The following is a 26730-nucleotide window of genomic DNA, read 5'->3' on the forward strand; positions in this document are numbered from 1 at the left end:
GGCATTGTACAGAGGCAGCATTCATTACCAATACAAACAGTTGGATATCGACATTCATTACCAGGATCTACAGTTACTACAAGCAACAAACAAATAGCTTTTACCTCACTTAATGTGCCAAACGTTACACTTAACTCATAAATGCACACCATTTATGGAAATAAACAAGCTAACGACTACAAAGACTCTCTTATAAAAGGAGAAACCACTCCACATGGAAAGGTACACTTTTACACAACTCACAATATACTTTACTCTCTTTCTCAGCCTCTCAAATACTGACACAAAGGCATCGGAGGGCTTTTGGCCAACACCCCATTGATATTCAAGCCATAGCCTCTTAGCTGTTCTCTTTTGCAAGATTTGTCCATCTGGTGCCTAGCTAGACAAAGAAAGCATATTGTAGATTTTAACTCTAACAAAAACAATATTCTACACGTGATGCTCTCCATGTCAATCATGTTTTGTTTATAAAACCAATATGTATTGCCATTCTTCTAATACATCACTCAACCAACCAACTCTCATCTTTACACTGAGTAAAAAACAAAATCCCCTAGCTAAAATTTTTTTTAGCATAACTGATACCTCATAAATCTTGGTGTTTCCAAACAGGTACCTCAGTCCAGATCCTCTTTCTCCAATTGTATATATGAAATTTTAAATAAAAACAAAAAAACAAAACAAAGCAAACCCCACTAAAATCCCACACACACAAAAAATTGCATAAAAAGCAAATTAACAACTAAATATACCTCAAATTTTACTGCATCTAACATCTATATGAAAAATCTTAAGCACGCAAAGCAACCTACCATTTAAGATTAGTAATATAAAGACACATATGCATATAAACAAATTTAAAGAAGCCATTATCAATATTTATAGCAAGAAAATGAAGTTTATGTGGAATTGGATTATCATACCTTCTCCAACACAAAAGAAAATGAAACAGAGAAAGAACAAAAGAAGCAAGTAAGCAAAGGATTTATGCTTCTTGCCAACTTAAATTTATATACTTTTCTTTCTCTTTTATATAACCACTTTAAAGGAAAAATGTTTTTTTAAGTAAATCTTTGTGTTCTAATGTTTATTTTATATTTTCTATTGTCTTGGTAATTTTTTGTTATAATATTTTAGGGATAAAAAAAAAAATTTATTTGTTGGATTTTCATAAATCATATAAGAATAGATTGCGGCCTAATAGGCAATAGCTCCCAAGTCCCACCCAAGGAGTTTACACATGGTTTTCTACTTACTTCTTATATGAGGTAGAGAATGCAACATATCAATTGAGTGTTTTGATTCTATTCCAAATGGTATTAGGTTAAAAGGTTTGTTCTTCCATTACTTTTTAGCAACGAGCACATCTTTCCAAAGTATTAGGATAATGGCAAGCTATTTAATCTAACCCCTAAAACTGAAATCGTGGTTCTATCAAAATTGTCTAATCTCTGCCAATGAAAAGTAACGACACAAATCAGACCGGTCTTTGTCGTAGACTTGTAGTCACGTCCACAAAAGTCTGAAGGAGTCCCATATAATAATACAAATTTCTGTATCTAGCTCTGCTTCACACTAACATTTCACCAGCTTCCAGCTGCTTGCTTGTCCAAACCAATAAAGCTTCTCGACCCCAATAGTCTTCATGTGATTCTACTCTTTACTATAAGGCGTTTTGCATATTAGATGCTTATGGATGCCCAATGGCAAGATGTGATAGGCAAGAACTTACACTCAATCATACAGCCTAACACTTGGAGTGGCATGGAAGCTTATGGCTCCAAGCAAACTTAAAAATTTCATTGCAGATGCTATGATTTATGGGTGCAGACAAGGTCAGCTTCAATCAATGGATCCCAGTTTATCTTGTATTGGTGGTGGATGACTTGAAAAATTGAGTGTTCAATTGAATGGTCACTTAAGTGTTCCAATAGGGTTGTGGTCATTTGTTAGCTAGAGGCAAACAAATGCCATGCTAGTTGGATTTGGCTGGAGGATACTCCTCCATGTTTCCAAAATTAATGGTACATGCTTTCAATAAAATTACCAACTTGTCATTCAAAGAAAGAAAAAAAAAAAAAAAAAAAAGGGTTTACCATTTGAAGCTAATTTAACCATCCATTCCAATATTCTCTATCTACATATTTAAGTACATTACCAAAATCCTTCCTTAATACCCTTTTATCTTCAAAAACAGGTTCCAGTCTCCAATATATGCAATTATCTTTGAGGAGCCTTTGCAAGAAATTTTTATTCTCCATCCACAATGACACTATGAACCCCTTTCTCTTGACTGCCATCTCCGCATCTCTAAGTGAAATGAAAGTTGCTTCCCTTTTAGATGACACATCTATTGTAGCAACCCATAATCTGCTTATTCCAGGACCTGACCCTGCACCCAAAAGCACATCCACCAAACTTTTTCCTTTTAGAATAGACACCTGTCAGATAACAAAATTACTTGCCATCCTACACGGTGACCAAAATTGCTAAAATCTCTCACTAATAACTGCTTTTTCTTGAACTCTACAATTCATCATCAAAATCCTAAAAACCATATAAATCATAAAATACCCACTACCATAGCCACAATAACTGCATTATGAGATTTATTTGCAGAGAGAACATACAACCATCATTCTAATCACACTCTCTGTGATTGGGGTTGATAAGAATCCATTCTAATACCACACACTGAAGCAAACCAAATTGCTCTTGCAACTGGACAAGAGAGAACAAATGATCCACAATTTGCTCATATTCACCACACATCAAACATGAATCAGAAACAAAAACTTTTCTTTTAATTAGTTCTGACTTCACAGGAAAAGCATTGTTAATTATTTTCCACAGAAAAATATGACATTAATCAAGTGTGCAAACAAATGAAGTCATCAGCATGTAGGCAGATTGGTAGAACTGTTAAGTGTCCTCTTTGGTTCCCTGGCATGTTAGTAGACATCAATTGAAAATAAGTAATTTTCCACTAGCCACAAAACTTGTTAGTCTACCATAATGAAAAAGCCAAAGTGCAACTAGAAATTGACAAAAACCTTAAAAATGAATAAATATACATGCATGAAATGCATCTTACTTATCTTTCTCAGTATGCAGCTGCACCATTGGCTGCTTTGTCAAGTAAAACTAGACCCTCAACATAAGAATCAGCAACAGAATACTTATATCCAACAATCCCAACAATGGCACAAGGTGGCCACCATCCATTTCCCTACCATTCATTTAAAACACAATCTCACGATTTCTCCTAAATCCTATTGGCCTTGGTATTGTTTCTGTTGCATTAGTCTTACTGAAACTGAAAACTTTTGTCCATGACGACTCAACACCATACTCTTTCATCACCCAAATATGGAAATGGCCTCTTTGGTAAACATAATGAAACAAGGCTATGGAATTCCCATATACCAAAACTGAGACAGAAGCACGCAGGCGCAGCCCAATTGCAATTTGACGGTTATAAAATGGAAGTTCTGGCTGCAGTATTTCACGGAACACCTCTTCCTCCAAATCAAACGCCAAAATAAAAGTAGGTGATTTTTCTATATGATCATTACTATTAGTGCTCTGGAAAGCAACCCAATCGACAGCCCCATTGACAAAAGCCGGTGGCTCAAGATCACGTATAGTGCAGCACATGGGTGTATATAGCAGAAAATGTTGTGTCAGACTTGCTTTCTTCTTTCGAGAATGTCAAGAATGAAAAGTTGGACTTGAAAGATGTCAAGCCAAAGTTGGTTGCTAGATTTGGGAAAATTCTTTTTCATAAGTAAGCCATGCTTCTATTCTATTCTATTCTATGAGTCCTTGTTTTAGTCAATAGTTTTTTTTTTTTTGGGACGCCCTATGAAAATTTAAATCAGTATAATGAAAAAATGTGAAATTATGAGGTTGGCATGAAGAAGTGAGTGAGATAAATCCAAAACACTTATTTTTTATGCACTTTGTTACCTCAAACCTAAGCAAAGTTGTCAACTGTCACTTCATCCTTATCTTCTAACCAAGAAAATAACTTAAAACTTCATTAACCAAAACTTTAATGATACACTCAGTCAGTTAGAGTAACAATATGATATGAAGTCTATTGTTGGGGTTGCTATTGATCTCTAGCTCAATTAGCACCTCCTCTCCTTACAAGTTCTAGGTAGAGGGTGAGGTCATGGATTTAAGACATACTAGATGCCTGTGTAACTTTCAAAAAAAAAAAATAAAGGAAAAAAGAAAAAGAAAAAGAAAAAGAAAGGTCTATCTAGTGTAATTTATTACTAGATATTTGTCTCAACATTACTGAATCTTGTCATATAAAGTAATTACCGCAAAAGCACAAGGTCACACAGGGAAGTTGTCAATAAAACACGGGCAATTTGTTTCTAATGCAATTGTGCAGCAAACTTGCTTATGCAGATATGTACCCTTCACCATGATTTATCAATTATAGTTATCTCTACTCTTTCTATCTAGTTCTCTGTCTATTGGTTGCTAGATTGATTGATGAAACAATTCATTTGTTTTGGCAACAACATCCTGATCATTTCATATCCCATTTAATAAAATGTACTAAATTTTTTGAAGTAATGAATGTATTGATATTGATGTTTTGTAACTTCAAAGATTTCACATTCAGATTTGTAATAAGAGAACCTGTTAACATACTTGGAAGAGTTAAGTAGCTACAACTTTCTCATGTAGGAGCCCTTCAATCAGTGAAGAAACTAGGAGAGTAGGTTTGGCTACAGAAACTACATTGAGTCAATTGAGAAGATCATTTTACACAAATATTCCTAATTCATACATGGCAAATATTAAGGGGGAAGTCACCCAAAAGATTAAACTTGATTTTGAAGAGGAGAAAGATTTATACCATGTAAAGGTATTTCTTTTGCTGAATACCTCTGCTTATATATATTCACAATTATGCCTTTTGATTTAGTTGGTCACTGACTTCCCCAATTTACTTTCTCATTTTGTATAGTTGTCTGATGCCACACTACCAGATTCAACTATTTCTTGCAAATGCAGTGTGATAAAAGAAGATAAAAGGCTTCAACTTTATAAGGCAAGTTTTTTGCTTAATATTGATGCACATTGCATTCAAATCATGCTTAGGTCTGAACTTGTTTCGTGGGGTGCTGATGATTTGTTTTCTTCCTGTTTTATTAATTTTACATGACAAATACATCAATTTAACGTGAAAAGTATAGAGTAAAAAAGATGATGAGGTTTAGTGTATCCTGTTTTATGTGTGATTTGAGACTTATGTTCAAATGTCTCACTGTTCTTGTAGATTGAACTACACCAAGTGCGTCATATGGTCATAGACATATCATGCCTTGATAAAAACTTAGACCTAAGGCTGATGCTATCCACCAAGAGGATCTTAACAGCTCTCACTGTAAGTTTCATGTCTGTACAGCCTTAGTACATGTGTGTGTGCATTCAAATTCCAATGCATATATGTGAAAAGAAATAAAAAGCATATTTTTATCATACTGAAGTTAAGTTTAGGTTAAAGTTTTATGGTCCTTATTGACAGAAAATTTAATATTCAATATTTTAGTTTCTTCCCTCTACATATTTTAGTAGGAAGGATTAATTATCATCATCATCATCATCATCATCATGTATATATATATGATAAATTGTTACTAGAAGTGGGAGAGGGGGGAATTGAACCTTAGTTCTCCTTAAAAATGAGACCAGTCAATGGCACTAAGCTACAAGGATCCTAACATTATCATCTTCTCTTGTATGAAGCAATTGGACTAAAAAAGAAAAATAGAAGAAAAAAGTAGAAAAAGAAAAAATTAAAAACAGGGGTGGGATTGGACTAATCTTTACCATATGGGATAGTTTTAGCATGGTATTTCTTTCTTGTGAGAGTCTAAGACTTAAATTTCTGACCAAACTAATTTATGTGCTCTCCAGGATGATGAGATGCAAAGCATTAGAAGTCTTATTAATTCTGCAGTTCTAGATCCAGATGTGAAGGGTGGGTTGAGATGGCCCTTGGGGAGGACATCTTCTGGAGGTAGATATTGTGTGGTGGGGGTTTGGCACACAATAGCTAAAGATTATAAAAGTTCATCATTGAGGCTGAAAGTGAGACATGCTGATCGATATAATTTTAAAACTTCAACTGGGGAAGCTACAAGAGAGATAAATCTGAAGCTGAAAAACATTGTCTCATTATTACAAGTAAGTAACGTATGTAACTGGATGCTTATTATAAGTGAATAAGGAGCTTAGTCCATGTAATCTAATAGAGGAACAAATGTCAAACCAGATTTGTTACATTCTTTCCCATAAGGACCATTCCATAACTTTACTTCAAATTAAATATTGCCATCACATCATTAGATTATGTGTTCTATTTCATATGACTCAGATGTCATTTGCTATCAAATCCATAAATTCATACATTTAATGTCTTTGTGATTTAGTTAAGTTTACTAGCATTTTATAGGAGATCCTAAGTATTTTAGGTTTTATTTTCTTTGATTCCGAGATAGTGTTTTATCAGTTATTATTTTATTAGATTTTTAGTTTACTAGTCAAACTAGGAGTCCGACTTCAATATTGCTTATGCATCTGGTCTTTTGTTGCTTACTACAGCATATAGATACAAATTGTGATGAGTATCTTTTTCTCTTTCCTTTATTTCTTCATTATGTGTTATGAACTCCTCTTTTTCAATTTTCAGGAACAGGAGGTGCAGGTTAGTTTGGTTTCTGAGATGCTTAAAGACCACTTGAGATTGATATGGGATCATTTCTTATGCTGTGAACATTTTTTGTCATGAAATAGCAAAAAAGGTGGCGAAAAGATAAAAACAGAAGGGATACCATAATGGCAGTTTGAATATTTTTGACATGTTTATTGTGTATTTGCTTACATCTTATGGAAATTTCAAGGAAATGGGCATTGATTTAGGATTGTAGTTTTTAGTATAAGATGATATGTAATCCTGTATACCAATGTTTTTTTCCCATAGATTAATGCAACTACTTATGTTTAAAGACACATTTCGCTCATAGTCAAAGCTACAAAATAGCATGCCCAAGTAAGAAGACAAAACAAAAGAGCTTTATTAACAACATAATAACGAATAAATCTAACAAAATAAATTGTTGTTGCCACCCGATTATAGACCTCCCTAAATCATTCCAAAGTGCTAAATCCACTAATTGATCAACCTAGAAGGTAACATTATCCACCTTTCCATGCACTCTTTAGATTAAGATATGTCGTCCACCAATTCCAACCATAATGGAGATGAGATCATTCATAGCAAACTAGATGTAATATCTGAAATCTACTTAAAATTCCCAACATTTTTACAAGATTATGAAATTTGAGACAATCTATCAGCAACAATTTCAAAAAGAAAGCATTTAAAATGTAATGGTGCGTTTAGAGGACCTTGAACCTACGACTATTGGCAAATTCAAATCCATTTCAAAAACTTCTTGCTCTATGAAATTGAGGATGGCATAAGCATATGGTCATGCCTACTGAAGTTTGAATTTTAGAATTGCTGCTGACTAGTAACAGACTTTATTAAAAAAAAAAAAAAAAAAAAAAAAAAAAAAAAAAAAAAAAGGTCCCCAGTCCACAAAGCTCCCACTTTCATGGGTTCTAGAAGAGGTGATTCGTAGGCAGCTTTTTTTTTACTCCTAATGTTTTTTTTTTTTTTTTTGGAGAGGCCGATTCCCGGTGACTAGTAACAGACTAATGGACCCAAATCATAATACTCACATATTATACCAAAATTAAATGATACGACCTCCAACAATGGAGTAATGGATTAGAACTAAAAATTCAAATCCATCAAGTATGAGTAACTTCATTATCAGTGTGATAGAGATAGATTATGCAATGAACATGTAAAGGCTTATTTTTATAATTTGTCTAACAATTGAAAGACCTCATCTTCAATATTGTAATTATGTGGAAGGAGGTTCCATTGGGTCTGTAACCTATTGGTTTCATTTTTAACAATACATTTTAGGCCCAAATCCAAATCTTTGTATGGTTAGTAGCTATTAATATTTTACTTGTCCACTGTCTTCTACAAATTCATTGATTTTTTTATAGAATAATTTTGGGAAACAACTTTTACCCTTAAAAGACATAGAATTTAGCAACAAATCACATGATTAATTTCTTTCATCAATTCTGCATTTTCTTTGTGTTAGTTTTTATTCAAATTAGGTTGGTATCCAATCCAATGAACAAGTATCCAAATATGCAAATGAAACAATGCAACATAAAAAAGAGACATACCTTGGCATCAAATGCAAAAGAAATCAAATGGAAATAGTGAAGAAACTTGTTTCAAGGTTGTTTTCAGGTGGAGGCATATTTCTTCCAAGTTCGATCAAGATGTTCTCATTTTCTTTGATGGTGGATACAAATTGAAGTCAGAAGAATTATCATCATTGACAAAGTTCTGGGCCATTGAAGAAGAACCCCAATCAAACCCATCACTAAAAGTTGAGCCAATTCCCAAATCTGGCAGACCCAAGCATAAATCGGACCCGTATGATGTCATATTATTTGGATGCTCCATACTAGATGGCAAAGAAATGTGGCCTGTGTCATAAGGACAAGGACCTGAGGAGGCTGATATTTTTTTACCATAGGAAAAGTACTAGGTGACAGCCCATCAACATGAAAGCCCTTCAAAGGAGAGTTAAACTCATTACTTGTTGCTATAAACTTTGATAAAGGAAATAATTAAATCCACTTCCAAAGACACCAGACATAATCCAATTGAATTTTGAAAAAAAAAAATGTATTGCATCAATTTTATGGAAGAGAAAATGTTGTATACTTTTGCCAGATTTCCACAATTACATAGGCTGTAGTATAACTCAAAGTGATTGCATAAACCCTTGTCAATAGGATTTCGCACAGCAACTTAGCTAGGTAGGATTTGGCAGTGTATGTTATGTCTGCTAGCAAGAGGAGTTGCTGTATTCACGAGGCAGAGGAGTAAGCAGAGGAGTTGCTGAGTAGGATTATGTATGTTAGGATTGTTTTATTTTTTATTTGAATTTGTTTTAGGATAATAATAGCAATCTGAATTGTTATCGGATTGAAGTATGAAGAGTTTGGCTAGGAATAGAGTTTATCTTTATCTAGATGTTGAGTGATTTAAGGATGTTGGAGTTGTTTTATTTTATAAAGCTATTTATATAGCTGCACGGCAAATCAATAAAGATTCAATCAGAATATTATACAGCAATTTGCTATTGGGAGGTCTGGTTTTTCCTCGAATTAAAACCATATTTACCCTCTTGATCAGGTCTGTTATAACCAAGAATCACCATAGCTCCTCGCGGCAGACGTGGTGGAAGTCGTGGTCGAGGTGGTCGTAACAACTTGGTATCAGAGCAGGTCATGGAGGAATCACGCATCGATCGTTTGGAGGCAGAGATAGGCTCTTTAGCAGCAGGACAAGACAGGAAGTTCCGCGAGTTACAGGAAACATTGATGCAGGCGATAACGTCCATGAATACCCGATTAGATCAAATATCGGGCAGCCAAAGTTTGGAACGAGGACAGAGTTCACACGATGGTGGGGGGTCTCGGCGATTCAATTATAGAGGCCCTCGTGACTCCACCGAGTCTTATGGCGCGGTAATTCCGAGAGTCACTAAACTTGACTTTCCTCGCTTCAATGGCAGTGAAGACCCAACGAGTTGGATTTGTCGAGTGGAGCAATTCTTTGAATTTCAGAAAATTGCCGAGGAAGAGAAGGTTCCGTTAGCGACGTATCATCTAGAAGGCGAGGCACAATTGTGGTATCAGATACTAAAGGAAGAAGAAGGGGAAGTTACATGGCTCACACTCAAGGAAGGGCTGAATTCAAGGTATGGACCAACGAAATTTGATGATTTCTTTGGAGATCTTACAAGGCTCAAACAGGTTGGTTCGGTGCGAGAGTACCAAAGCCAATTTGAGAAACTCCTCAGCCGAGTGGGGAAGTTGAATCAATCTCAACAGGTTGCTTGTTTCATTGGTGGTCTGAAGGAAGGTGTGAGGATAGATGTTCAAGCCATGAAGCCACCAACGTTGTCTGCAGCAGTAGGTTTGGCTCGGCTCTATGAGGTTAAATATCAGAAGCGATCCAGTTTCAACCTTGAGCCAAAATAGGCTGTATCAACAAACTCAACAGTCACTAGTCGCCCACCTTCATCTACTCCCACAATTCGAAGGCTGTCACCAATGGAGATGAAAGAACGTCGAGATAAGGGCCTTTGCTTCAATTGTGACGAGAAGTTTGCTCCTGGGCATCGGTGTAAGAAGCTTTTTTTGATTGAAGGGTGCTGGCCAGAGGAGGATAGCAGTGACGGAATTGGAGATATCGAAGAAAAAGAAGACAGCGACGAATTGGAGATTTCCCTGCATGCCATGGCTGGTTCCTCGGCTCCTCAAACCATGCAAATCCATGGGGTCATTAACCAACAATCACTAGTTGTACTGATAGACTCAGGGAGCACCCACAACTTTATTGAAGAGAGGTTAGCGGAAAAATTGGGATTGACATGTAACATGGAAGAACGGTTTAAAGTAAAGGTGGTGTGTGGTGAACGGATCTCATGCAAAGGAAGGTGCATTGGAGTGCAAGTTCGGATACAAGGGGTTACTCTTGATATAGATTTCTATCTCTTACCGTTAGAAGGATATGAGGTGGTTTTGGGAGCACAATGGCTTCGAACCTTGGGGATGATTGAGTGGGACTTCTCTAAATTACTCATGAGATTCCAATATGGTGGGAAAAGAATCTCTTTGCAGGGGATGACTAACCCACACAAGCAGGTTGATGGGAACAAGGTGGAAAGAATACTTAAAGGGAGCAAGCATGGCGCTTTCATACAATTTCATGCCATTGCTATGGGGGAGAAGGGAAAAATGGCTGACACCCTCACGGATCAGAATCTCATTAGCCTCATCAATTCTTTTCAGGATCTTTTTAAGGAGCCCAAGGGTCTACCACCATCACGAGCTCATGATCACTGCATTCCATTGGTACCCGGAAGCGGACCGATTAGTGTAAGGCCATATCGGTATCCTCACTTTCAAAAAACAGAGATAGAACAGCAAGTGGAAGAGATGCTCAAGTCTGGTATCGTGAGGCCAAGTAACAGCCCATATTCATCACCCGTCTTGCTTGTCAAAAAAAGCGACGGTTCATGGAGAATGTGTGTTGATTACCGAGCACTCAATCGCATCACAGTGAAGGATAAATTCCCAATTCCGGTTATTGATGAACTCCTAGATGAGTTGCATGCTGCAACGTATTTTTCTAAATTGGATTTGCGCTCCGGTTATCATCAAATACGGGTCCATCCTCCTGACATTTTGAAAACTGCCTTCCACACTCATCATGGGCATTATGAGTTTCTTGTGATGCCATTTGGACTGACCAATGCGCCATCCACCTTCCAATCCTTGATGAACGACATTTTTAAAAGGTACCTTCGAAAATTTGTATTGGTGTTTCTCGATGACATTTTGATATATAGCAGTTCTTGGAAAGATCATCTGCAACATGTCAAATTCGTTTTAGACATCTTGCGGAGTCATAATTTGTTCTTAAAGAGGGAAAAATGTCAGTTTGGGCAAACACAAATCAAGTATCTGGGACATTTGATAGATGTAGAAGGGGTATCGGTGGATCCGCAAAAGGTGGCTGCCATGATGGAGTGGCCGAAACCTAAGACTCCAAAGGCCCTTCGAGGATTTTTGGGGCTTACAGGTTACTATCGAAAATTCATTCGCGATTATGGGAAAATTGCATCACCACTGACCAACATGTTAAAAAAGGATTCTTTCGCATGGTCTTCTGCATCGGAAAGGGCCTTCCAAGATCTTAAGGAGGCGATGACTCAAGCGCCGGTGTTGGCTCTTCCTAATTTCGCAAACGCATTTGTGGTAGAATGCGATGCTTCAGGGAGCGGTGTTGGCGGGGTTCTAATGCAAGAGAGACGACCCATTGCTTTTTTCAGTCAAGCACTGCAGGGGAGGAACTTATTACTCTCTACGTATGAAAAAGAAATGTTAGCCTTGGTGTTGGCTGTTCAGAAGTGGCGGCCATACCTCCTTGGTCAAACCTTTATAGTGAGAACTGATCACCGTAGTCTTAAATTTCTATGGGAGCAGAGGATCACAACGTACGCTCAACAAAAATGGCTGTCCAAGTTGATGGGATATGATTTTCAGGTCGAATACCGAAAAGGAGTAGAGAACGTAGTGGCTGACGCACTCTCAAGAAAGGAAGAAAAGGCAGAGTTGGCGGCAATCTCCACCCCCGTTCCGAGATGGCTTGATACCATTAAGGAAGAGGTGCTCACTAACTCGAAATTGCAGCACCTTGTCAAACTTGTTCAAGAAGGGGAGGCGGTTGGTCCATGGGAATTTAAGGAAGGAGTGTTATTTTTTAAGAGTCGGATTTATCTCAACCCAGATTCTCTGTTACTTCCGGTTATCATCCAAGAGTTTCATTCAAGTACTCATGAGGGCATACACAAAACATTACAGAGGATCCGATCAGTCTTCTATTGGGTGGGAATGAAGAAGCAAATACAAGACTATATTCGCCATTGCGATGTGTGCCAGAGACATAAGACGGACTGTACCAGCCCAGCCGGTCTTCTCCAACCTTTGCCGATTCCCACTAAGGTGTGGTCTAATATCTCAATGGATTTCGTGGATGGGTTGCCCACTTCAATGGATAAATCAACCATTTTTGTGGTTGTGGATCGGCTTTCCAAGTACGCCCATTTTATTCCCATTTCTCATCCATACACAGCTCAAAGTGTAGCCAAAGAATTTTTTGAACATGTTTTTCGATTGCATGGGCTGCCTGAATCAATAGTCTGTGATCGTGACCCTGCATTTACAAGTAAGTTTTGGGAAGAGTTGTTTCGCCTTAATGGAACTAGCTTCAATTTCAATTCTGCGTATCACCCGCAAACAGATGGGCAAACGGAGGTAGTGAATCGCACGTTGGAGATGTACTTGAGGTGTTTCTCTAGCCCTCGACCCAAGGAGTGGGCTAAATGGATTGCGTGGGCTGAATATTGCTACAATACAAGCATTCACACGACCACCAAAAAGACCCCATTTGAGATAGTGTATGGCAGGCCTCCACCGAGTTTACTGTCATATGTTGCAGGAACAGCTCGAAATGAGGCAGTGGAGAAGGAATTGGTAGCATGAGATGAGGTTTTGAAGGAGCTTCGTGAGAATATTCGGTTAGCACAGTCAAGGATGATGCTTTATGCAGATAGGAAGCGCAAGGAAAGATCATTTGAGGTAGGGGAGTGGGTGTACTTGAGGTTACAGCCTTACCGCCATTCATCTGTGGCTTTACGTCGGAATTTGAAGCTTTCTCCCCGGTTCTTTGGCCCTTTTCAAATCATACAAAGAGTTGGTGAGGTTGCCTATAAGCTTAAATTGCCGGAAACTTCCAAGATTCATCCGGTGTTTCATGTTTCCAACCTCAAGCAGGCACTTGGAGGTAATGACCAACAGGGTACTTCCTTGCCAAAAATTGATGGGAGCAGTGGTGTTGTGGGTCCTCTCCCACAAGCTGTTCTGGATAGGCGAACTCGGCGAAACAAAGAGGAAGTTTTGATCCATTGGCAAGGGCTGTCACCAGCAGAGGCTACTTGGGAGGATGCTCGCACAATGAGGCTTCGTTTTCCTGATATCACCCTTGAGGACAAGGGTCGAATTTAAGGGGGAAGGAATGTTATGTCTGCTAGCAAGAGGAGTTGCTGTATTCACGAGGCAGAGGAGTAAGCAGAGGAGTTGCTGAGTAGGATTATGTATGTTAGGATTGTTTTATTTTTTATTTGAATTTGTTTTAGGATAATAATAGCAATCTGAATTGTTATCGGATTGAAGTATGAAGAGTTTGGCTAGGAATAGAGTTTATCTTTATCTAGATGTTGAGTGGTTTAAGGATGTTGGAGTTGTTTTATTTTATAAAGCTATTTATATAGCTGCACGGCAAATCAATAAAGATTCAATCAGAATATTATACAGCAATTTGCTATTGGGAGGTCTGGTTTTTCCTCGAATTAAAACCATATTTACCCTCTTGATCAGGTCTGTTATAACCAAGAATCACCATAGCTCCTCGCGGCAGACGTGGTGGAAGTCGTGGTCGAGGTGGTCGTAACAGTGTACTAATAATCTGACTTTTCTTTTTAAAAATTATAGTTTTTTTTTTCAAATATAACTAGATTACGTGTCATATGCTTTCTAATACATATTAAAGCAAATCAGATAAACAAAAGTAATGAATAAATGGTCTAGAGCTTGCAAGATTTTAGCACATTGAACACTACATGATTCAGCTTCCCTTGATAGATCTAAGGCATTTTGTTCTTTAAGAGTTTAACTTAAAACACCTAAACCTGTTTCAAATTTAATTTAATATCATTACAATAGGAAACACTAAAAGATTTACAAAGAAAAGGAAAGCAAATATAGAAATTGTCAAAACAAAAAAGATGCAATTGCACAGAACAAAGAAATCTCAAGATCTTTAGCTTTTAGCAGTGGTGGTAATGCTCAAAAGCTGGTTGAAACAACTTGGCAGTATTCTAGAGACTTCTGAGTGCAAAACACTGCAGTCCAAAAGGTTTAGTTGTGTATCAAAGAATTGCATCAACAGCAAGGAACTTTTAAGCTAGGAACTCATGGGTTCAGCCAGACAAACTCAATTCCAAAAATACATTCTTTGTATTATTTAAAAATATAAATGCTCTGAGAGAATGACAACGATTCTTACGAATAAACATTTTTTTTTTTGTACAATGACACAAAGAACAAAAACAGCACTAGAATGATGATGACAACAATGAGGCTTCTTGAGTACTCATTGAACCCATTGGAAATATGTCGGTAAAGTGATAACTTACTTCAAAAGCTGCTTGAAACAACTTGGCCTTCCAACCTTCACTGTTTCCCTTACTAACCCAGACTGATTACTCTTCAATCAACTGGCAAAACAACAAATGAAAATTATTTTTAACGGGATATACCTTTCCCCATGTAATTGGTTGTTTAGATGTTATGGTTCAAGTCAAAAATTCTTTCTTTCTTTTTTTCACTCAAAAGTAAGACCAGAAGTTATCAAATTTATTTATTAAAAAAATAAATAAATAAAAGGAAAGAAAAAAGACCCAAGAAAAAATTTATTCTTTTGGAGAAACAGGGCTAACTCTCTCATCCTGGCATCTTCTAGGAATAAAGCACTGAAAATGAGAGCTGGGAGAATAGAACATTCATAGAAAGCTTCTAAAAATTATGATTTCCACACAGAAATCAAGAAACAAGCTACTGCTACAAGAGGAAAAAATCAGACATAAAAACAGGAAAACACAAAAAACCCAGAAATTAATATTACTTTTCTTCCCCTTTTCCACTGCTTTCCCATCACTCAAACACAAATTGAACACAAACCAAATATAAATTTAATATTAAAAGAAAAAAAAAAGGAAACAGAGAATTCACAGAGAGTATTGAATAACAGAAGAGTGAGGACCTTGAGGATCACGTGGTCATGGTCGATGAGATGAAGAGAGAGAGGGACAGTCAGTTGAAGAGGAAAACAGAGAAAGAAATTATTTAAGGAAAGCTGAAACGTTTGACAATTACCCAACAGAAACCTACACTTCAATAAAAGGAATTTAGTTTTCTTTCGTTGATTTTAGTTGGGAGGAAAGTGAAAGAGATGACTAACTTGCTTTGTTAAAAAAATGAGAAAGATAAATTTCTTTTTAACAATAGAAAAAAATAACCTGTAATAATGAGAGGAGCTTTAAGAAGAATGAGGAAGAAAGAAAAAAAAAAAAAAAAAAAAGAAAGGGGGAGAGAATAATGGACACTGCGACTGACCTGTGAAGAGGAAATAGAAAAAAGACAAGGGAGAGGGAAAATATTATTTAATTAAGTTAGGAGAGAATGAATAAAATAGTATTTTTTTGCTTTAATTTCTTGCTATAGTTCAAATTGATGACGTGACAGGTCAGCACCGACACGCCTTAAACACACTTTTACACCAGTTTCTGACCCAATTTATTCTAAAAAAAAAAAAGGTAGAAAATGTTGTTTATATAAACTTAATCACAACTCACAAGCTTGGTCACACAAACATAAGAAATATCATTTTTGAAATAAAATATTTTAGATGTTATTTTTTAGATTTTTCATCTTAAAATTTATTAATGTGATTACTTAATTAAAAAATATACTTCTAGAGAAAAAATGTATATAACAAAATTTTAAGAAAACAACCTAAAAAACAACATTTAAATACTATACTTAAATCTTACAATTTTTTCTGTAATTAGTAAAGAATAAAAAAATTTCCAATATATATTGTAGGTAACATAAACCAAACCCATTTATCAATAATATCTCATAAACATATAAAATTAATTCAAGTGCAAATGAACAACTGAATAGGACTAAATTATCCAACTCTCCTACTTTTTTCTACATTTAACATCTATATGAAATATTTTAAGAAAGCAAAACAACCTGGAATTTAAGAGCAGTAATAGAAAAACACACATACAAAAGAACAAATTTACAGAAATAATTATCAATACTTACATCAAAAAGATTCTAAGTTTTGACTTCAAAACACACCTAGGAAGTTTTCAAGTTAGCCTTAGTCAAAAATTGGTAAAGCTAAGTACATGTGAAATAGGATTGTTATACCATTGTACCAAAAAGGGGAAATACCTTCTCCAGGCCACAAAAAAAATTAAAAAAAAAAAAAAAAAAAAAAAAAAAAAAGAAGGAAAAAAGAAGCAAGTAAAGAAGGGATTTATGCTTGCTTGCCAACATAGATGTATAAGTTTTCTTTCTCTTTTATCTAACCTCTTTTTCTTTTCTTTTTAAATCTTATTTTATCTATGTGCAGACTTTTATATTAACATTACCTTTCCTAAACATGCTCATACTAAAATTTTATTTTCTCATTCATTAATTAGATTTCTTTATGTGTCCCCGTTTATATTTCTTTACACATTTCATTTATTTATTTTTTAGCCATTTTTTTAATATTAGAATATGATAAAACAGATAACACAACATAATTTTCGTTAATTTTAATTATCATGGGCCTCTAGTGCAAGTAGGGATGTGCAGTCAACCCGCCAAAACCAACCTAACCCAACCCAACCCACCAGATTGGGTCTATTTTTAGAGCTTGGTAGGTTGGGTTGGGTTACAAAAAAAATTTTTGATAGTGGGTTGGGTTGGGTTCAGGTCATAAAATTCCAAACCCGACCCGACCCGACCCACTCATATATTTAATATATATTTAAAATATATTATATAATTAATAAAATTTTTAAAATAACCAACTCTTCCTATCCTATATAAAATCCAATTAGTTCACACAAACTCTAGCAAATTATTCTTGTTGTTTAGTCATTATTGTTGTTTGCCTTTAAGAAGTTATATTGATACTAATCTTTGGGTTTTTTTAATATATTTATATATATATATATATATATATATATTTTGCTCAATTTAATAATAATAGTAATAAAAAAATTGTCCAACCCACAAGTTCAACCCGATCTAACTCATGTGGGTTGGGTTGGACTTATGTGATGGGTTGGGTTGAATTTTTTTTAACCCACCATAGTGGGTTGGGTCAAAAAATCTTCTTAACTCGACCCAACCCGACCCATGCACGCCCCTAAGTGCAAGATATCTTTCATTTCCTCTTAAAAAGTTGGTCTATTCCCAAGGTTCACTAGTACACCAATGGCCTCTTAATATTTAAAACAAAAACAAAACAAAACAAAAACAAAAAAAGGTGATAAAATAGTGACAAAATGAACATAGATCAATGCTAATTATGTCATAATATTCAATAAAAAATCACATTATTTTATTTGTGATTATATTATGCTTTGTTACATAGGAGGAATGATATTGTGGGGCCGGAGAATTTGTGGTCCCAGCCCACTTCACAATAGGGCCCAAAGACCCAAGCCAAGGAGAATAATTTCCGAGGATGCGTAGTAAGAGTCCAAAAAAAAGACCTAAGAATATGGCCGAGGACGATCTTATGCTTGGCACCTCACAGAATGCCTAAAGAAAATGACAAACTCAATACATGGGCAGGATAAGGGAGAAAGCTGCCAATACTGTAGTATAGAACCTTGCATCTGACAGGCCCATACTCCTCACCATACTATTTAGCTTTTACAACCACCCCCAACCACTCTAGGTATGGACTGATGGGACAGGTCTACACCCCAGAAAGTAAAACTTACATGTGGACACTGAAAGGAAAGTAAATACTAGTATAAAAGGGAAAGAGAGCCAAGGGGAAAGGGGATCCCCAAGAAAAGGAGTCCTACAAAAGGGAGAATGAGAAGAGTACTACGCTCCTCTGACCATGTCCGAGGACTTAAATCCTACAAACCGCATCGACGGAAGGTTTAGCTAGGTCCACTCTCATATAAACCTCCATAAAAACCACGATCAAACCGTTGTCCGGTGACTAATGCTTAGCCTTTCAACCCCACGCTCTACAAATTGTATTGTTTGGGCCCTTTGCGTATGAGCCCACTATCATGTGTGGGTCGTTACAAATTGTGTCCCTACAGATATAATTAATTGGTTTTCTTTTATTATCTTTTACTAGTTAAAGGCATGTGCATTGCACGGTTTACTTAAAAATATATATGTAAATAAATTAAAAGATTCAAAACTATATTAATAATTAGTTAGTCACATTATAAAACATATAAAAAATATTAATGTTATGACATATAATTAATACATACATTAGAGTCACTATTTATGAGCATGGTGTGTAATATATAAATTTTACATATTAAAACATAAAATAATGATATATAATCAAAATAAATATTAAATTTATTTTAAATTATATACTTGAAACTTTTGCTAATAGAATTTTAGATGAAGTAGAATTTTTAATTTCTTATAGTTTAGAAAATAAATTGTTATTCATAGTAAATTGTTGGTAAAAGAGTTTCATCTACTTAACTATCTATTGTCACTATATTAATAATTAATGACAATTAACTGTCTTTATGCATTTCGTAGTATAACCTATTACCAAAACAATTTAATTTTGAAAGGAAAAAATTGAAAAGGAATGGGCATTTTGAGGATATAAAACATGGCATTTGACTTTCCTGATGCATAATGTAAACAAAGAAAGAATAAGTGTTAACCTTACGTGTGTCACATGCTTTGTAACCAAATTGACAAACAAACTCTTCATAAGAGTGTCATTAAAAAGTAAATTAAATACTAAACTATAACTCTTAACTCACGGAAAAAAAACTGAAATTTGTAAAACTTAAACTTTTTCAAGTCCTTGGATTGAAAATTTTAAAAGTAGATAAACTAACACTTAAATTAAAATTGATGACAGAAAAACGTGTATTGACAAAATAAAAATTGTAGATGATTCATATAGTGATGAAGAGGAAAAAAAGTTGATATCAACTGTGGAGGGACGAATCTCTCCCTTAGAAGGTATGGTCTGCTTTGGGAATGGGCCGAGGAGACCGATGCCACCCTCATGGATTTGCTCAATCCCATATCGGGGAGAGACACCTCCCACCCGCAGCTTATAAGCATGAGCTCACAAATGGGGTGAACCCATCAAGTAGTATGGCCCATTCCCAAAGCGAACAATACCTTCTAAGGGAGAGATTCATCCCTCCACAAAAATGCGTCTTTTGGGGTTTAAGGGGAAACCCCCCCCCCCCCCCCTAACTTGAAGAAGTAGGGGAGTACCATCAAAGCAGCACCAAGTGCAGTTTTTAGGACTTGCCCATCAAGTAGTACTACTTGATGTGTACACCCCACTTGTGAGCTCATGCTTATAAGCTGCGGGTGGGAGGCATCTCTCCCTAATGTGAGATTGAGAAAATCCGTGAGGGTGGCATCAGTCTCCTCGACCCATTTCCAAAACGGACAATACCTTCTAAGGGAGAGGTTCGTCCCTGCACATCAACAATTAAGCATTTGTATCTGTCCAAAAATTAATGTAGCAATAGTTTAAAAGTGGTAAACTTACTGGATTTAGTTGAAATTGAATATTAGTGGAAATCGAATTTTATATTGTTAAAATTTTAGCTAATAGAGTTTAATCTCAAACAAACTATCTTCATAAGAGTTTCATTAAAAAGTAAAACCAATACTAAACTTAAACTCAAACTTTCTTAATTCAAGGGAAATAAAAAGTGAATTCGTAAAACTTGAACCTTTTCAAGTTTCTAAGCACGATTGATGAAGAAAAATAAAATAATATATTTATCTAAAAAACCATAATAATAGAAAATTTAATGATTGATAAAAATCATGTCTAATCATATTTAATGAAGAGTTGATATGAACAAAAATATAATGTTAGCCTAATTTGTGGAGTTAATGTTAGTCTAATTTGTTGAGGTGTGAAGCTGAAATCTAAATCTTTAAAATATCATGATATTGCTCAATTATTCTCCTTTTTATTAATAAACATTATACTACTCAAGAAAATTAATTTAATCTAATAACGCACATATAAACATAACACAAATACAAATGGAACCCTTGTTGTAGGAGAGAATACAAAATTTGAAAATTCTTAAATAATTAATAGATAAAGCATATATATTTATAGAAGTTTATATAATGGATTTCATGTATTTAAAATTGCATTTATGACTCATAAGCAAAACTTAAAACAAAAAAAAAAAAAAAAAAAAAAACACAAAAACACAAATACAAAGTAGAGAGATACATATTTGGAATAGTTTGGATTGTAGTTTGATAAAGACTTCTACTATGGATTTCAAAAACATCAAATAGGCTAAGTAATAAGGAAAAAAAAAACAAAACAAAGGAGAGTTAGATTTCTGAACAACATTAAAATTGTAAGAGAATGAGAATTATTGATAATGAGGAGAGAAAAGAAGAAGAAGAAGAAGTTGTGCCTAAGAATATATAAGAATACACGGTAAAACAATATATATATATATATATATATATATAGAGAGAGAGAGAGAGAGAGAGAGAGAGAGAGAGAGAGAGAGAGAGAGAGAGAGAGAGAGAGAGAGAGAGAGAGTTGTCAATTGTGAGGAAATTAGATTTCTAATCATTCTAGGAATTATAAGAGAAGAAGAATTAACTTAGAATGTATGTTTATCCAAAAAAAAAAAAGCCATACAGATTGAATAAAAAAAATTAGAAGTAATTATCTAAAAACAACAAAAACAAAAATGTCAAATAGATTGATTACATTGAATATTTAGTTGAATACGTTGCTTTTTTTTTTTTTTTTTTTTTTTACTTGTGTACTTTTTTTTTTTTTTTTTTTTTTTACATGTAGTAATATAATTTAAATAAAAATAAAGGATTGGATGAAGATTGTTGTAGATTTTTTAATTTTATTTTTACTTGTTCTTTTTTTTTTTTTACATGTGATAATATAATTTAAATAAAAAAAATGATTAGATAAAGAGTTTGGATTGTAATTAAATTAATATTTTTATTAACTTAGAAATTATAGGAGAAGAAGATAAGAAAAAAAAATTATATATATATACTTTTTTTTAAATCTAAAAAAATTTCAGCAATTTAGTAAAGCCATTGGGCGCAACCACGGCTTTTAAGCCCAACTTTATTATACAGTATATGTAGGGTCACAATTTGTGGCCCAAGCCCAAAATGTATGGAATTTTGGCCTAATGATCACTATTGGATATCCGAATGATTTAAATTGCTATAATATTTTTTCTCTCTATTTTTCGATCCCCTTCTCATGGAGGGTTTCTCACATTATATAGCTCCTTTTGGGCAATCTTGATCCTACACTTGTTGATCATCTAAGTCCCTACTTGAGTGCCCGTCCCATCAGACAACCCTTTTAGCTTTCTGTGAGTTGTGGTAACCAAGGCAACACTGTTCAAAGGTCTTCTCCATATAAATGCGGCAAGAAAAGTAGCTACAATGCATTTAATGCGATGGTAGCAGTTTTTCTTTAGATATTTTAAGTTTCCTTCTATCTCGTGTGTTCATGAGGCACATTCCTATCGCTAGAGCCTTTTGGAGGGTCACTCTAATTGCTAGAGTACACACTTGAGCTACATTCGTCGTATCCGAGGAGGTATTCCTATTTGGATCATCTTCCATTCATTCCCTACTTATGAGACTTTAACTGGGGATCCTTTAACAACTATTTGCCTCTCCTCGAACTTGTCAATTGTCCCGGGTGAAACCCAAAGCCCAATATATGATCTTGGGCCCTCACTCCCACAATATATGATATTAACTAGGGTGTAGCTCTATACATATGCACGGGTAAAATTATCATACGGTTCAAATTATACATTTTTTTTAGAAGAAATTCAAATGATACACGATATTAGTTTATATTTTTTTTAAACCATACATTACACGTGATTGTTTAAATATAAATATATATATATATATATATATATTAAATAAATTCAAATTTTATTTTATATTTAAATTCTCTTTTAAAATCTTGGCTTATCATATTTTTTAATTGAATTTAAAATTTTATTCCATAATTAAATTCCCCATTATATATGATTATGTTTTTTTATGGTTTATTTATATTGAATTCCTTGTTTTCTACACTAAATTAATTCATTTGGTACAAAAATTTTTTTAAAAAAAAACTTAGATTAGATAAATATATGGTGCAAAATTAAACTCCAATTGAAATCCAATTTTTACACTGAATTAACTCACTTTGCACAAAAAATTAAAAACTTAGATTAAATGGGACATGTGGTACAAAATTAGACTCTAATTGAATTCCAATTTGAAATTTAATTGGATTTTCTCTTTACTTTACCTATTATTATATATATAGACTAGCTTGTAACCCTATACATATGCATAGATACACTTAAAGATATACAATAAGATGTATAATATAATTTTTATATATAATTTAAATACTATTAATAGTCATTTTTATATTTTCTTAACTCTTTAAAAAATTTTGTAAGGATATAATTAGGTATAAAATGTAAATTGTTCATTTTTTTTTAATATTATTGTGAAACACTTTTTCTTACTATTCATTTATTCTAGACTTTTTGATTTTTGTATTTAATAACACACTTTAATGAATATTTATGATGTGGTCTCACATTTGATTCTAAAATTAAGAAATAAAAATCTTTAAGAATAAATAATTTAGCACACATGGTGCAAAATTGGAACTCTAATTTGAAATTCTAATTTGAGTTTGATTCTCTTTCCTAAAATTATTATAAGATCATTATTGTTGTCGTCAAAAATATTAAGAAATAAAATATGAGAATAAAAAAGAAGAAAAAGAAGAAGGAAGAAGGAATCTATGTGCTTTAAGAAATTTTATCATCTCCTGTATTCAAAGACACTGAGAAAAAAAAAAAAAAAAGGAAAAAGCAAAAAAAATTAAAAAGTAATCTATGCTCTTTAAGAAATCTTTCCATCTCTTCAATTCATTTCTAATAATCAAGAAAAGAAGAAATAAAATCAAGACAAAAACACTTTGAAGAGGTATGTTTCAATTCCTTTTTGTAGAATCTGAATTATTTTTTTAATTAATTATCCCCTGAATTGAATGTTATATTTTGTGTGCCTTAATCATGTCAAATATTGCTATTAAAATTTATTACATCTAGTAAGCATAAAATGTCAATTTTTCCATTATATTGTAGTTCATCATCACTTTGTGTCCTAAAAAAATAAAATGGTGATTATATATATATATATATATATATATATATATATATATTGTAAAATGGTGTTTGTAGAAATTAAAAATAAAATAAAATGGTGTTTGTAGATATTAAAAAAAATAAAATGAGACATTAATACATCAAAAGGTGTTTGTGTGTGTGTGTATATTAAATGTAAAGGGAGGTTAAAAAAAAAATTATTAGTAGAATATACTTTGAAAAGTCGGGGTCATTGCTGGCTCCCTCGGTCCAACCAATACCAGTCCCTTATAACCCACCCAATACTGCCAAGGCCATGAAAGCCCTCCAACAACAAAACCACCCCATCCAGCCACAACTTGATAAAGCCTTTATTAGCACCAAAATAGAAAGTAGCTAAACCTTAAACAATCTATTATAATTTTTATGTTGACTAATTCCAAGATGGAAGTTTCATTTTAATTGTTTAAGAATTAAAATTTCTTAAGCAATTTATAGAGTCCCTTCTACTTTGGCAAGAATTTATGTTTTCTAGCGCTAGCAACTCCCTATGCATATGGGATTGCTTGCCAAAACAATTAGACTAGTGAATTATGTTTTTCTAATCACATATGCCCATAGCTCTCATCCATCTTTACAAGATAAGAATAGTCTAGCATGCTCTTGAGCCCATGTGTACGTTTTCACTAGGCCCGAGTTTCTAATGGTAACATGGTTCGGATATCTGAGATTTTGAATTGATATTATTGTGTTTCGTGTAAACCAATTTGCACCAACATTTTTGATAATCTAATATAGCTAAGCTATCTTGGAAACTTAGAAGGAAAGTGGATAGAAAATTTAGGACATGTTGGGTTATTGAGGAGTAAGGCAACAACATAAACATTATACAAAGTCTGACAACTACATAAACATTACAGCCTATGCCCCGACCAGGCTACATTAGCTTAATCCGAAGCAGCATTTGAAACTAATTTAACTATCCATTCCAGTATCCTATATTTACGTATTTAAGTACGTTACCAAAATTCCTCCTTAATACCCATGCATCTTCAAAAACAGTTTCCAGACTCTAATATATGCAATCATCTTTGAGGAGCTTTTGCAACAACTTTTTATTCTCCATCAGCACCAATGACACTGTGTATCCATTTCTCTTGACTGCCATCTTCTAATACTTCCATAGAATTAAACATTCACTTTCAGCTAAATTCTACAATGAATTTAGGTTGAACTTGAACATACAGCCTTCAAAATCGACCTTGCTCCTAAAAACCATATAAATCATAAAATATCCACTACCACAACCACAATAACTACATTATGAGATTTATTTTCAGATAGAACATTCAACCATCATTTTAATCACACCCTCTTTGATTGGGGTTGCTAAGAATCAAAGCAAATTGCTCATGCAATTTGACAAGAGAAAAACAAATATGACACATAAAAGCATTATTAGTTTCCTCATATTCACCACACATCACACGTAAAAAGCATTACTAATTATTTTCCACAAAAAAAGAAAAAATTGACACTTAAAAGTTTCCAAATGAGAGGATACTTCCAACAAAATCTATCATGATCACTTAGATCTACAACAATTTGCACAGAAACTCTCATTGAATTTCACGGTAACAAAGTAAATCAAAAAAGAGGTAAAACAGAGAGAGAAAGCAACAGAAAATTGATTGAGGAAATGAAGTTCACTCAATGATAATTAGAAATAGAGATCTGTTTACAACTAGGGCACTGAATCTATTGTGATGGTAACATGTGTTTCAGTTTTGACCACGTGTTGTCATTGCAATAGATCGGGTGCACTCTAGGCACTCGACCCAAACTTTACTTGTTTATATATGCAATTATGTACAAAATAGAGGCTACGTGATTACCCAAAAATTAACTTCCCGAAAACTGCCCAAACTGATCTACCAGACTAATTAACTAACAAACTTTACAAATAACGTGGAGCCAACGAGGCATTGACAACTGGAAAGGACCAACAGCTATCAAGCGAAAACTATCAAATTAATGAAAGGGCGTCACTCTACTGTCGTGGCATTTAATTAGTAAAAACTGTGCCGTTTAAAGAAAGCAGAATCATCAACAACTATTGTACAATTCTATTCAACAACTTTGTTATCGAAGCTAAAGTTCATAAAGAAGTTAGAAGCAATGGTTGCTGGAGATTGAAGCTCTGTCAGAAGACGTCTGAACTCCTCTCCAAACCCAAAACATCTGTCAACTGGTTCCTAAATATCTGAATGTCCTTCATCAGCTCGATCTGCCACCTCTGTGTTACTTCTATTCCAGACTCCCTAGTCCAGTTCAAACAACCAGAAATGGAACCATCTTTATGTTTACAATCAAAACTAAATGAATCCCCTCCATTTTGTTCTTCTACCCTTGCAGCTCTCCTCAAGCAGGATTGGTTGCCAGTTGGAAGATTCTATAAAGGTCTGGACTTTGCGTATTTTACTACTATGGATGCTATCCTTTAGTTCTTAACTGTTAGCTACCTTGCACACAGAAATCAAATTTTTACTATGCATGACCACATTTGTGGCAGGGAAAGGATCTCCCTTGCCTTGTTCCTACAAGACCAAATAGACCATAAAATAAAGACAAACAATGCCTAGAAGAACTTTAAGTTCTTTAAATTTCCCCTGGTCAGCCAGCTCTTGATCCATGCCTGAATTTAGTTGGCTGAATGAAATCAGTTCTAATGGACAGATCAAACCAAAAAAAAAAAAAAAAGCCTGTTAATAATTCCAAACAAACAAAACCCCTTTGCATACTTTAACATAAAGCAAACCATAATATATGGAAAGGACAAGAAGGAAATATATAAGAATTAGACTTCTAGTTTATTCAGTTTGAACTACCTGCCAATGTGTCATGCCTGTACTAATGAGCTAGTACTTATGGACTTTTAAATAAGGACAACCCAGAA

The 26730-nt window shown here is 34.3% G+C and overlaps 3 protein-coding genes and 1 long non-coding RNA gene across 16 annotated transcripts in view; 2 read left to right on the plus strand and 2 right to left on the minus strand.

The window, feature by feature from the left end:
- The window catches only part of LOC126720422 (TMV resistance protein N-like), a 74598-nt gene that overhangs the window by 31164 nt on the left and 16704 nt on the right, over positions 1-26730 (minus strand). The window lies entirely within an intron of this gene.
- Positions 1-26730, minus strand: part of LOC126720430 (TMV resistance protein N-like) — a 65676-nt gene that overhangs the window by 26552 nt on the left and 12394 nt on the right. The window lies entirely within an intron of this gene.
- Positions 1-26730, plus strand: part of LOC126720462 (uncharacterized) — a 56922-nt gene that overhangs the window by 22466 nt on the left and 7726 nt on the right. The gene's annotated exons all lie outside the window — the stretch shown is intronic.
- Positions 5310-7030, plus strand: LOC126720445 (uncharacterized). Its single transcript, XM_050422962.1, has 3 exons — positions 5310-5413; positions 5947-6216; positions 6722-7030. The coding sequence occupies exons 1-3, from the start codon at positions 5330-5332 to the stop codon at positions 6818-6820; spliced, it is 453 nt and encodes a 150-aa protein (XP_050278919.1). The 5' UTR covers positions 5310-5329; the 3' UTR covers positions 6821-7030.

The sequence above is a fragment of the Quercus robur genome, chromosome 4 (genome assembly GCF_932294415.1).
Source record: "Quercus robur chromosome 4, dhQueRobu3.1, whole genome shotgun sequence".
In the NCBI taxonomy this organism is placed as follows: domain Eukaryota; kingdom Viridiplantae; phylum Streptophyta; class Magnoliopsida; order Fagales; family Fagaceae; genus Quercus; species Quercus robur.